Source organism: Lissotriton vulgaris, chromosome 7, assembly GCF_964263255.1.
Source record: "Lissotriton vulgaris chromosome 7, aLisVul1.2, whole genome shotgun sequence".
Taxonomy (NCBI): Eukaryota; Metazoa; Chordata; class Amphibia; order Caudata; family Salamandridae; genus Lissotriton; species Lissotriton vulgaris.
The window spans coordinates 135,152,985-135,166,838 of NC_141695.1; the positions used below are offsets into that span (position 1 = coordinate 135,152,985).

Below are 13,854 nucleotides of genomic sequence, written 5' to 3' on the forward strand. Positions count from 1 at the left end.
TTTCTAGACTGGGCCTAGGCAACTCAATCGAATATTGGAATAATTTCGTTAGATGCTGAAAAAGCATTCGATAGGGTTGCCTGGGTTTTTTTGTGTGATATTTTGGACAGAAAGGGATTTGGCGAGGGCTTTATAATTGTACTTAAAACTATGTATGTCACCCCCAAAGCACGTATTAGAATAAATTCACAGGTGTCCTCTATTTTTTCAATCACCAGGAGTACCCGACAGGGGTGCCCTTGCTCTACTTTACTTTTTGCACTTTATATCGACCCTTTACCTAATTATCTTAATATGGAATAGAGGATTAAACCAGTTTGTTTGGCCAGCGTAAACTATCGGGCATTAGCTTACGCTGATGATATTGTTGTCATCACAACTGATGTTCAAAATGCGGTCCCAGCTATTAATGATCTGTCGTCAGAGTTCACCATTTTTTCTGGGTACAAATTAAACCTGTCAAAAACTCAGATCTTATGTGCAGGGCATAATATGCAGACTAATTTCCCGACCGTCTCTGAGGTTACATATCTTTGGATCAAAATCTCGCTACCTGTATCCTGCATCCCGGATCTAAATATGAACCCAGTGCTTGCTAAGATTAACTCTACATTGCAACGGCTAGATTATCTACATTTATCATTGCATGGCAGGGCCAACGTTTTAAAAATGTTGATTCTACCCAAGGTCTTATACCTTTTTTGTTCTATACCCCTGGAATTCTCCCCTATTTGTATTAGAAATTTAGAAAGTGCAACATCCAGATTTTTATGGGGGTATAGAAGACATCGAAAGGCCCTCAAAAAAATGATTCTTAGCAAAGAGCACGGAGGATGGAATGTTCCGTATTTTTTGTTTTATTACTTTGCGGCAACTTTACAATTTATTAGTCCGCTGATAATGGGGGAGCGAGTTCGAATACCTGCCTGTAGCTCCCCCTCTATATATGAGCTGACTTTAGGAGAAGGAGCAAAATCCCATTTTCTTAAGATGACAGAGCCCAGTTACTATAAGAAGACGAAATTTAAGGTATTGAAAGCAGCTTTTATGGTGTGGCAAAAAATTCTGAAACATTTGGGGTTAACTAAACTGAATGCATATACACCTTTTGAAGCATCTGGTCTATTACCATCCACCATTTTTTGCGACTTAGTGGCGATTAGATGGAACCTGAAAGGTGTGCGCTATTTGGGTGACCTGTTTTGTGGAGATCAGTTGGCCTCTTTCCAAGAATTACAGAGCAAATATTCATTAAGTAAAAATGACTTTTTTAAGTTTCTTCAAATCCCCAGCTTTTTTCAAAATCCATCACTTTTCTCAGTAACTAAAATGAATAAAATTCCCCTTTTGGATCTTTTGCAAAAAAAAAACACCAATAGGCCTTTTCTACTTCTGTTTATTGCAAGAATTTGGGGACGATTTAATGGAATGTCAGGGGAGGTGGGCTGGCAAATTGGGGATACCCGATATTAGGGTCTATGATTCAGTTAAACTTGCCTCCGAATGCTTAATAACTGGGATGATGAAATCTCAACATTTTATGTGTTTACATGATCATTATTATACCCCTAGCAAAGTTACAAAATTGAATACGACAACTGGGACAAAATGTATTCGCTGTGGGTTGTATGCTGCAGATGCTGAACATATGTTTCTTGGTTGCTCTAAATTGGGAGAGTTCTTTAAACAAATGAGAATTTTCTCAGTGCCGTGGTAAAGCTTAACATTAAAGTAACGGCCGAGACGGTTTTAATTGGTTTAGAGGCTGGAATGTCAAGACCTAAACCTTTAACTTGTTTTCTTTTTATTTGTATGGCAGTAGCCCGAGCATGTATTACCAGGGAATGGATTAATGCAGACCCCCCTTCATTTTTTAGTTGGAGGGAAAGATTATTATATATGTATAATATTGAATCTGCCATATATAAACTCAAAGGGGTTAGAAGAAGAGCTTTTGGTGAAAAAAACTTGGGAGTTTATAACTGATGGATTTAGACATTGTTTGATGCTGTTTATAACAGAAGCGACATGCTGATGTGGTTCTTATTTTACTTTGGCTGTTTTTTGTTTTCTTCTTATCGTTTTATTTTTTGTTCTTCTGTATTGTTATGTGATTGACCATTTCTGTATATCCTTGCATAAAACAATAAATAAAAAAAATAAAAAATAAAAAAAAGACCCAATGGGGCTAATTCTTCAACCATAACACGTAGACCAAGGATGCTAGGGTCATAGGTAACTCAAAACATCCACTTTGGTGAAGACTAGTACCATTGCTTTGAACCTTTATCAGGGTAATCCACAATAAATAAAGGCCTGTGGGATATACCCTAGAGAGGTTTAAAATAGTCTACTAACTACAGCTACAGTATGAAAGAGCTCCTTGGAATAAGGTTGAGCTGACTCAGATATACCACCAATCTGAGTGAGGGTCCCAATGATGAAAAGAATTGATGAATTAACATACACCTCGCACACGCTCCGCCCAGCCATCTTGAAGTGTCAACATGTAAGTGTAGTAAGTCCACTTACTCACATGGTTTACCCGTTCACGGTTCACACCTCGTTCACTTTTCGTTCACCCTGGCTCTTTTTTACCACTCACACACGTTTGCATGGGCTCACTTCATTACATGTTTTCTAGGTTGTTTATTGATGCATTGATATGGTACATTTCAGTCATTGCCTATATCTCATTTTGATTTTGTAGAGCTCCTGGAAAAAGCCCGAAATGCATCGGAGCGTTTAAAAGACTGTGAAGGATCTTACAAAGTAAAAGCATTGCGATATGAATAATGAACCATTGATGATATGATATAAAATATCCAATAAGAATCAATGAAAAATAAAAGAAGTAAAACAAAAGATAACTGTTTGGGAGTCTTGTTCAAAGAACCTAAGGAGTGCCCTAACCGCAGGGATGTATTCATAATTTATGTATGCACGCATTTAGCAGCAATGTATTAACGTGACGGACGGACACGTTACCTGCAGGAGCACCCAACCTCATTAACATCAGATGCAACTGTGATTAGGAAAACCACTGACCAAATCACTGTGCACCTTGCCCACTACCTTGATTTCATTATTACGTTGTACCGCCTTTTGCATAAGCCCATCCTGGCACTGACATTTGGAAGGAAGGGGAGAGATTTGTCAAGAAACTTTGAAAATCATACAAATCGCTACATAAAATTCCTCAAAGAATTGTGAGCACTCACTATAGTGCTGGACCTGTGAGCATATCTGCGGCACGCTTGTCAATGCAACAAGGACGAGAGACTGCTATCTACCAGCTGCAAGAGTAATCAAACAAAGACTTTGATCAGAAAGATCCCCAAGATGGCTGACAGAAGGATGCCCGGCTGAAGGCGGATGCTGCTGTCCGTGCAGGCCAGGTCAGTGGTTATGATTAACCCATTGTTTGACGATGAGGAGCTTCCCAGAGCACAGAGACTTGGAGTCGCACAGCCACGTACAGCAAAAGTGGTGGTCTGAGAGTCTGCAGAAATAGAAAAAAGTCATAAAATTGAGAAGGTGGGATTTGAGCAAGAAAAGACATGCAACCCATACAAAGTGGATAATATGTGAATAGTTTTTCCCTACAAGTTCACCTTTGTGAATCTTCTGCAGAAGCAATAGCATTGCACAAGAGTTCCCAATTATGAGAGTCTGGGTATTTGGACCGGTAATTCCGGTCGCTGGAGTTACTGTTACCACCTGGTACAGGTACTGAGAGGGAGGACACGCAAGTCATTAATTTCTGGACCTTGATTGTTCACACAGACATGGGCATAACTGAAAATGCTGGCTCATCGCATCTCCTTCCCCTGAATATATCTCATTCTGTGCAATGTTTTTCCAGAGATTTCAGCTGTTTCAACTCCAGTTACCACGGGAAGACCCTCCTAGTGAGGGTCGAAACATGAAATTCTACCACCTTTCATGAGTTCAGACATTACTTTTAGGAACCTCAAATATTCCCAGAAAGAGGGCCCTGTCTAACAACAGCTGTAGGCTTCCAAAGGCACCAGAAATAGTTAGTGAATTTCATTTTAACAGAGTAGATGCATATGTAATTTTGCTCACACATTTTCTTTCCAAGTGAGCTCATATGGAGATGCCAATTCTTTTTCCTCATGGAAAATATTTTTCATCATGGAGAAACTCTTTTCTTTTCACTCTGACCAACTGCAAAGCTATTCCTTTGCTTTCCATCCTAGGAAGGTATTTGGGCCTAGATGTATCAAGCCGTTTGCGAATCGCAAACTGTCTTTTTGCATGCTTTTGCATGCATAAAATATTCGCAAATTAAGGAATCGCAAAAATGTGCGACTCCTTATTTTGACATAGCATGTAAGGAATCCAATTTTGCGATTCCCTAAATGCTATGTGTTGGACCTAGATTACCCAAGCCTACATATGGTAGCTTGGCACAGTAGTGGTCTACAGCTAACTCAAGGCGTTGGTTAAGTACTTACAAATCTCACCCACAGTAACACAGTGATGAACCACTAAAATAAAGACACAACACCTCTGTTTGGAAAAATACCGTTACCTTTTATAAAAATAATATAGCTCTTTGGATTTTAAATCATACAGGTTATAACATCAATTTCTTTTAGGAATAAACATTACACTTTTACTAGGGAAATTACTTTTCACTCTTCCAGCTGTGGAAAAAGGGCAGTAAATCACATACTATTGTCAATGGTACAGTAAAGCATAAGGGTGACTCTTTGGTTGGTTAAGAGAATCTCATTAGCTTCACACTCTGTAAGATTACTTCATATTAACGTACAATGACACATTACTCCCCCAATAAATCTACTGAAAAGAAGATGCAGACTGATAGTGCAATACGTTTTTACAGGTTCATTAATAGGTACTTTACCCCACAGCTCTTAAGCACTGCTCAACTCAACAGCAAGACCTGAATATAGATGTTCACTGTATAACCCACCAGTCATGTGCTAAAAGGGAAGACACAATAATATTAGTAAGATTCCCCTCCCTCTGATTGACAGGCACACCTAACTGGTAGAGAATCTACTTCTTCACTTATCACTAACTGTAGGGGTCTTCCCCCAGGAACCCTGTGGTTCCCTGCACCACTTCCACCTTTCTGCTCCAGTTACTATTGGGTTACTTTAGTTAGGTTTGGGCTGGACACTAGCCCGTTCTCTTCATTTATGCTTTCTCGTGTAGTTCAGTCTGTGTCCCAGTTGCAGTCCCACCGTCTTGTCTCTTTCCCCCGGTGCTGCTGCCTCCCGTCCCCACTCTACCCGGCTTACTTGTAAGCTCCTGGATGTGATGCGAGTGCTCTTCCCACTCGCGCTGAAGCCTGGCAGCAGTCGGCGGTCGGGAGAGATCGAGGGAGCTTCTCTGGCCCACCGGCTCCTTACTGTGACGTCTGTAGTGGCGCTTCTGCCTCCTCAGGATGGGGGAACGGCTACCGGTGCTCCGACGCGATCGGCTCTCCTCAGTCGGCACTGCTCAGCTGGGCATGCGCGATCGCGCTCACTCTCCTTCCGCTTCTGCGCGCTGGCTCCCAGGGAGGATGTCGTTCGCCACGCAGACGCTGCTCTGTCTCCTCCGGGCCTGCTCGAACCTAGGCCCCTCCTGCCTCCACAGAAGCGTTTACACGCTGGACATGCGCGGAAGCGCCTACCTCCTCCCTTGACGCGGCCGGTGCCCCCGGGGTCCCGATGCCGATCGGAGCAGCGCCGCTGCTTCCCTCCAGTCACTTCTCACTTTGGCCTCACAGGAAGGATGTCCACACACGGCGCCCTCGCTCCTCAGGTCGCCAGGGTGCCACAGACCCCCGCCTTCACTTCAGCTACTCCACGACCCCGGTAAGCTCAGCGCTGGTTAGGGTTAGCCAGGAATACCTTCAGTTAAGAGTATCCTGAGAGGATTTAATGGGATTCCAAGATGTGAGTGGCTGCTTCCTCAAGTAGCTCGATTTCTTTATCAATAGTTGTTGTCTTGAGAGAGGGATCGGTCAAAGGCTGAAGGGGGAACAATCCTCTGAAGTAACTGTCAGCCTCAGTGACAAACTAGCTGCTCTCAGTGTGTCCACCTCCTCTCACCACTGCCTCACTCCTCTACTCTGGGGTCAGCACCAAATGGCTGCTGGTCACTGGCCTTATATAGGGTGGCCTGAGACCTGCAGAAGTCTCTAGTTAATTCCAGAAAGTTCCCTAATGTTATCCTATGGACCTGTCCTCCAGTAGTGTCCGTTATGGCAGTTGGTGGACACCATTTTAGGTCTCTGGAGATCCCTAGATTTTCAAGGGGGTGACTAGGCCTCACAAGTTATGAGGGAAAAATGGCGTCATCGCCAAGGAACACCTAGCCCCCTGACAGCATTAAAAATTCCTGATGGACACATGTAAAAATAAAAATAGAAACTCTGGGAGGCTAAGGGGGACAAAAATAAATCATGATGGTTAGAGTCTTCCCAGAAGCAGACAGGTCTAACACGCGTCCCCCCCAGCTGAAAGTGGGGAGAACTACCCAACCCCTTGGGAGTCCTCATCACTAAGGCGGAAATACCTGGATAGACCGTCTGCGTTGGCATGGTCTGCCCCAGGTCGGTGTTCCACCCTAAAGTCCATTCCCTGTAGGGAGATGGACCACCTTAGCAACTTGGGATTCTCCCCCTTCATTTGCATCAGCCAACGAAGGGGGCGATGGTCAGTCTGAACTAGGAAGTGCGAACCAAACAGGTATGGTCGCAGCTTCTTCAGAGCCCAGACCACCGCAAAGGCTTCTCTCTCAATTGTACTCCACCTCCTTTCCCTGGGGAGTAGTCTCCTGGACAGGAAGACCACGGGTTGATCCAAGCCCTCATCATTTAGCTGCGATAACACTGCCCCAATGCCATGTTCTGACGCATCTGTTTGGACAATGAATTCTCTAGCAAAATCAGGGGCCTTGAGAATGGGAGCGGAACACAATGCTTGTTTCAAGGTCATGAAGGCTCGCTGGCAAGCCTCCGTCCAGACTACCCGTCGGGGTTGCTTCTTGGAAGTAAGCTCAGTGAGGGGGGCCACGATAGTGCCATACCCCTTCACGAAGCGGCGGTAGTATCCAGTGAGGCCCAGGAAGGCTAGGAAGGCTCGGACCTCTGTTTGAGTCTTGGGGGGCTCCCAGGCGATGATAGCCTCAATCTTTGCCTGGAGGGGCTGCACCGTCCCTCTGCCCACCAAGTGACCTAGGTACACCACCGACCCCTGTCCGATCTGACACTTGCTGGCCTTGATTGTCAATCCAGCCTGTTGCAGGGCATGAAGAACAGCTTGCAGATGCTGCAAATGGTCCTCCCAGCTGCTACTGAAGACAGCAATGTCGTCCAGGTATGCAGCAGAAAAAGCTTCCATTCCAGAAAGGACCCTGTTCACCAGCCGCTGAAAAGTGGCAGGGGCATTCTTGAGCCCAAAGGGCATCACACGAAATTGGTAGTGTCCCTCAGGTGTAGAGAAGGCTGACCTTTCCTTCGCCTCCTCGGTAAGGGAAATCTGCCAGTACCCTGAAGTTAGGTCAAAGGTACTTAAGTATTGAGCAGCTCCCAGCCGGTCAATCAGCTCATCCGCCCGTGGGATAGGATGTGCATCAGTTTTGGTCACTGAGTTCAAGCCTCGGTAGTCCACACAGAATCTCAATTCAGGTGTGGTGCCTGGTGGGGCAGCCTTTGGTACCAAAACCACCGGGCTAGACCAAGGGCTTCCAGAAGGTTCAATCACTCCCAGCTCCAGCATCTTGGCGACTTCACTCTTGATGCTGACCTTCACCTTGTCCGACAGCCGGTAGATTTTAGACTTCACAGGTGGGCTGTCTCCTGTGTCCACGTCATGGGTACACAGGTGGGTCCTACCCGGGACAAGGGAGAACAGAGAAGAAAATTGCTCCAGGATCTGGCGGCAATCACTCTTCTGTTCAGGAGTTAGGGATGGCGAGAGAATTACTCCCTCCACCGACCCATCCTTTTCTTGGGACGAGAGAAGATCAGGGAGAGGTTCGCTTTCTTCTTCCTCTGCTCCATCGGTTACCATCATCAAGACAACCGCGGGCCTCTCATGATGTGGCTTGAGGCGATTGGCATGCAGCACCCTGTGGGGCTGCCTCGGGGCCTTAAGATCCACCAAGTAGGTGGACTTCCCCTTCTTTTCCAACACCTCAAAGGGGCCTGTCCAACGGTCCTGGAGGGCATTTAGCTCTCCAGGTTCCATCACCCACACCTTCTGTCCAGGCTCCAGTTCCACCGGGTGAGCGTTGTGGTCATACCACTCTTTCATCACTGCTTGGCTGGCCTCCAAGTTGTCTGAAGCTTGCTTCCACAACTTAGCCATTTGGCTCCGGAAGGCCAGCATGTAGCTCACCACGTCCTGGGGAAGCTTTCTGGGAGTCCGTTCCTATCCGTCTTTCACCAGGCTGAGAGGTCCCCGTACAGGGTGCCCGTACAAAAGTTCAAAGGGGCTGAAGCCCACTCCCTTTTGTGGCACTTCCCTGTAAGAAAACAAGAGACAGGGTAGGAGGATGTCCCATTTCCTCCGCAGGCTCTCAGGTAGACTCCGTATCATACCTTTCAAGGTTTTGTTAAACCTTTCCACAAGACCATTGGTTTGTGGGTGATAAGGAGTGGTTAACCGATAGGTAACTCCGCACTCCTTCCACATAGCCCGCATGTATGCTGAAAGGAAGTTAGTCCCCCTGTCGGACACAACCTCCTTGGGGAAACCCACTCGGGTAAAGATCCCCATCAGGGCCCTTGCCACCACAGGTGCAGTGATGGTCCTCAGAGGTATTGCCTCTGGGTACCGTGTGGCATGATCCACCAAAACCAGTATGAACCGGTGACCAGCCGAAGTTGGTGGATCCAATGGCCCCACAATGTCGATGCCCACCCTCTCAAAGGGGGTGCTAACGACAGGTAGTGGTTCCAGGGGAGCTTTAAGCTTCACTCCTGTTTTCCCACTAGCTTGGCAGGACACACACGTCCGACAATAGGTATCAGACGCCACTTTCATTCGAGGCCAGTAGAAGTGGGGGACAAGCCGGGCAAAGGTCTTGTCCTGTCCTAGATGCCCTGCCAATGGTATCTCATGAGCCAGTTCCAGTAGAAAGGCTCTAAAGCATTGAGGGACCACCAAGGCTCTGGCTGAACCATGGCCAGGTGCCTTGGGCTCACTGTAGAGGAGTCCATCCTCCCAGTAAATCCGGTAGCTCCCTTCAATGTTTCCCGCTGCCTGGGCGTTGGCCTGTTGCCGCAGCCCCTCGAGAGTAGGACACTCTTTCTGAGCTTTGCAGAACTCTTCCCGGGAAGGACCTCCCTCCACATGCCATTCAGTAGGGGTGGGTAGGTTCTCCAGGGAAGCAACACTCTCCCCTGTGGACTCCAGATCCACCTCCGCAGGTGGTCCAGCTGTCTCACGAGGTGGAGATGTCGAGGCAGGGTCCTCCGGCCTCTTGTCCTTCTCCTCTCTGGCAGCCGGCTGGGCCATTGTTCCAGGCTCCAGCGTAAGCAAACTTCCCCTTCGGGCAGTCGCTGACCTTGTGCTGACACAAGTCCAGTCAGGGGGTCCCAGCATCGCAGAGTGAGTCTGGTACTCCACCCTCCTCCAAGCATTGTGCTCCATATCATTCCCTAACAGGCAGTCAACAGGCACGGCAGGGCTTACGGCAACTCGAAGTGGACCTGCAACCCCTCCCCACTCAAAGGGAACCTCAGCCACAGGGTAGTGGCCCAGTCTGCCGTCAGCCATTACGGCGGGATGGAGTACATCTGGGATGACCTGCTCTGGAGACACCAGCTGACTCCTTACCATAGTCATGCTGGCTCCTGTGTCTCTCAGAGCCTCCCCTCTACGGCCATTGATGGTGACCCACTGCTCATACTTAGTAGTATTAGAGGGCAGCTGGGTCTTGGGAACCATCTCCTTATCTCCCAGGGACACTAAGGTGACACCCGCCCGCTCCCCTCCATTACCCAAAGGCATCTCCTCCCCGAGCACTACACTAGTGATTCCCGGGGCTTTTCCTCCAGTGGGAGGGGGTGGTCTTTTTGGGCATCTCACATCTCCTTTATAGTGTCCCACACCACCACACTCAAAACAATGAACAACCCTTGGCTGCTGGCTCTGGCCAGGGGTAGGGTTGCGAGGGGGGTTACTCTTGGGGATGAATCCTCTGCCCCTTCCTTGCGAAGTATTTTGTGGCCCTTTTGAGAACTCCCTCTTAGTTTCCCCTCCCTCTTTCTTCTGGGGGGCGCCCTGTCCTTGCTTCTGGGAATTCCCTCCAGTCCCCTTAGTCGACACCCGGGTACTAACCCAGATGTCCGCCTCCTCAGCAAGCTTCCTGGGGCTGGTCAGCTTGCTGTCCACCAGATGCTGTCTGAGTTCGGGAAGACACTTCTCGAGTAGGTGTTCCTTAAGTATGAGGTCATATAGTCCCTCATAGTCTCCTACTTCGCTGCCTCTTACCCAACCCTCCAGGGCCTTCCTGGAGTAGTCCAAGAAATCTACCCAGTTTTGTGTGCCCAGCTTGTAGCTGCCCCGGAACTTTTGCCTATATTTCTCAGGGGTCAACCCAAACTTCTTGAGCAGCGCTGATTTCATAGCCGGATAGTAGGTCTGTTCACTCTGGTCAAGGGCCAACAAAGTATCCCTGCCAGTGGGGGGCATGTATTTGTACAACCCACCTCCCCAGTGGACTTCCAGAATCCCATGGGCCCTCAGCGAGACCTCGTAGGCGGCTAGCCATTTAGCAATGTCGTCACTGGGTACATAACAAGCCATAATATCTTTTGGTAGGTACGGTCTAGGTTCCCTGGTGTTGGTCTGGATATCGCTGCCACCATTCTCTGGTTTGGGGGTACGTAAGTTTAGGGCTTGCAAATCCATCTCCTTGATGGTCCGCTCATGCTCCAACCTCTTTTCCTCCCTCACCATGTCCATCCTGGCTAGTTCTATTCTCATCCTCCTCTCCTCCCTCCTGTCTTCTAACTCGGCGTCGGTCAGGCCCCTCTCTGACACACTACTGCCCACTCTAGAAGGTGTTCTAGGACCTGTTACAAGGTTCTCCCCTCCCGCCTGGTACAGTGTTGCGGTCTCCAGGACAGTGTCCTTGTCACTCTCCTCAGGATCTACCTCCTCCCCGGAATGAGCCTCTACCCATGCCCGAATACTGGTCAGCAGCTCAACTTTTCTGGCGCCTTTCTTGAAAAACACCCCCTGCTGCTGACACCATTCCTTCAATTGGGTCACAGTGTAATTGTCTAGCTCTTCCACATTTACCTCCATTCTTATTTGAAGTATAAAATGCTACACAGGAGAAATCCACAGAGTGACCTGAGGTCAACCTCCACCCACCGCCAGAAGTCAATTTAGAAAAACCAAAAATGTAAATTAGGAGGGCCGCAGGGAGAAAACTCCAGGTGGGGTCTCGTGGTTGGCACTGCGTTACTAATAAGTGAGTGTAAGTACAAATCCGCTATCCCACCGCTGAAACACCAATTATGTTGGACCTAGATTACCCAAGCCTACATATGGTAGCTTGGCACAGTAGTGGTCTACAGCTAACTCAAGGCGTTGGTTAAGTACTTACAAATCTCACCCACAGTAACACAGTGATGAACCACTAAAATAAAGACACAACACCTCTGTTTGGAAAAATACCGTTACCTTTTATAAAAATAATATAGCTCTTTGGATTTTAAATCATACAGGTTATAACATCAATTTCTTTTAGGAATAAACATTACACTTTTACTAGGGAAATTACTTTTCACTCTTCCAGCTGTGGAAAAAGGGCAGTAAATCACATACTATTGTCAATGGTACAGTAAAGCATAAGGGTGACTCTTTGGTTGGTTAAGAGAATCTCATTAGCTTCACACTCTGTAAGATTACTTCATATTAACGTACAATGACACATTACTCCCCCAATAAATCTACTGAAAAGAAGATGCAGACTGATAGTGCAATACGTTTTTACAGGTTCATTATTAGGTACTTTACCCCACAGCTCTTAAGCACTGCTCAACTCAACAGCAAGACCTGAATATAGATGTTCACTGTATAACCCACCAGTCATGTGCTAAAAGGGAAGACACAATAATATTAGTAAGATTCCCCTCCCTCTGATTGACAGGCACACCTAACTGGTAGAGAATCTACTTCTTCACTTATCACTAACTGTAGGGGTCTTCCCCCAGGAACCCTGTGGTTCCCTGCACCACTTCCACCTTTCTGCTCCAGTTACTATTGGGTTACTTTAGTTAGGTTTGGGCTGGACACTAGCCCGTTCTCTTCATTTATGCTTTCTCGTGTAGTTCAGTCTGTGTCCCAGTTGCAGTCCCACCGTCTTGTCTCTTTCCCCCGGTGCTGCTGCCTCCCGTCCCCACTCTACCCGTCTTACTTGTAAGCTCCTGGATGTGATGCGAGTGCTCTTCCCACTCGCGCTGAAGCCTGGCAGCAGTCGGCGGTCGGGAGAGATCGAGGGAGCTTCTCTGGCCCACCGGCTCCTTACTGTGACGTCTGTAGTGGCGCTTCTGCCTCCTCAGGATGGGGGAACGGCTACCGGTGCTCCGACGCGATCGGCTCTCCTCAGTCGGCACTGCTCAGCTGGGCATGCGCGATCGCGCTCACTCTCCTTCCGCTTCTGCGCGCTGGCTCCCAGGGAGGACGTCGTTCGCCACGCAGACGCTGCTCTGTCTCCTCCGGGCCTGCTCGAACCTAGGCCCCTCCTGCCTCCACAGAAGCGTTTACACGCTGGACATGCGCGGAAGCGCCTACCTCCTCCCTTGACGCGGCCGGTGCCCCCGGGGTCCCGATGCCGATCGGAGCAGCGCCGCAGCTTCCCTCCAGTCACTTCTCACTTTGGCCTCACAGGAAGGATGTCCACACACGGCGCCCTCGCTCCTCAGGTCGCCAGGGTGCCACAGACCCCCGCCTTCACTTCAGCTACTCCACGACCCCGGTAAGCTCAGCGCTGGTTAGGGGTAGCCAGGAATATCTTCAGTTAAGAGTATCCTGAGAGGATTTAATGGGATTCCAAGATGTGAGTGGCTGCTTCCTCAAGTAGCTCGATTTCTTTATCAATAGTTGTTGTCTTGAGAGAGGGATCGGTCAAAGGCTGAAGGGGGAACAATCCTCTGAAGTAACTGTCAGCCTCAGTGACAAACTAGCTGCTCTCAGTGTGTCCACCTCCTCTCACCACTGCCTCACTCCTCTACTCTGGGGTCAGCACCAAATGGCTGCTGGTCACTGGCCTTATATAGGGTGGCCTGAGACCTGCAGAAGTCTCTAGTTAATTCCAGAAAGTTCCCTAATGTTATCCTATGGACCTGTCCTCCAGTAGTGTCCGTTATGGCAGTTGGTGGACACCATTTTAGGTCTCTGGAGATCCCTAGATTTTCAAGGGGGTGACTAGGCCTCACAAGTTATGAGGGAAAAATGGCGTCATCGCCAAGGAACACCTAGCCCCCTGACAGCATTAAAAATTCCTGATGGACACATGTAAAAATAAAAATAGAAACTCTGGGAGGCTAAGGGGGACAAAAATAAATCATGATGGTTAGAGTCTTCCCAGAAGCAGACAGGTCTAACACTATGTATGTAGCATTTTTCATTTACGAATTTTGGTTAAGAAATCGCAAATTACCACCAACTTGTAGTTGATGGTAATTTGCGAATTCTTTTAAAAATGCACAATTTGGTATTTTGTGACGCACACACATGCCCATAGGGCATGTATGTGCGCCATATGCACACACATGTACATTTCAGGGGTGCAGCAGGTTGTACTTGAGACACCCCTGCACCCTTGAAATAATTCTCAAATTTGCGATTA

At 47.9% G+C, this 13,854-nt stretch overlaps 1 protein-coding gene across 3 annotated transcripts in view; it reads right to left on the reverse strand.

Annotated features, from left to right (window-relative positions):
• Positions 1-2,634: 2,634 nt before the first annotated feature.
• The window catches only part of LOC147701007 (phospholipase A2 inhibitor and Ly6/PLAUR domain-containing protein-like), a 256,617-nt gene continuing 245,397 nt past the window's right edge, over positions 2,635-13,854 (reverse strand). For all 3 annotated transcript variants that reach the window (XM_086929830.1, XM_086929832.1, XM_086929831.1), the window contains one exon: positions 2,635-3,502. In XM_086929830.1, coding sequence (XP_086785956.1) covers positions 3,309-3,502 — 194 coding nt within the window. In that variant the 3' untranslated portion in view covers positions 2,635-3,308. The remainder of the gene's footprint in view (positions 3,503-13,854) is intronic.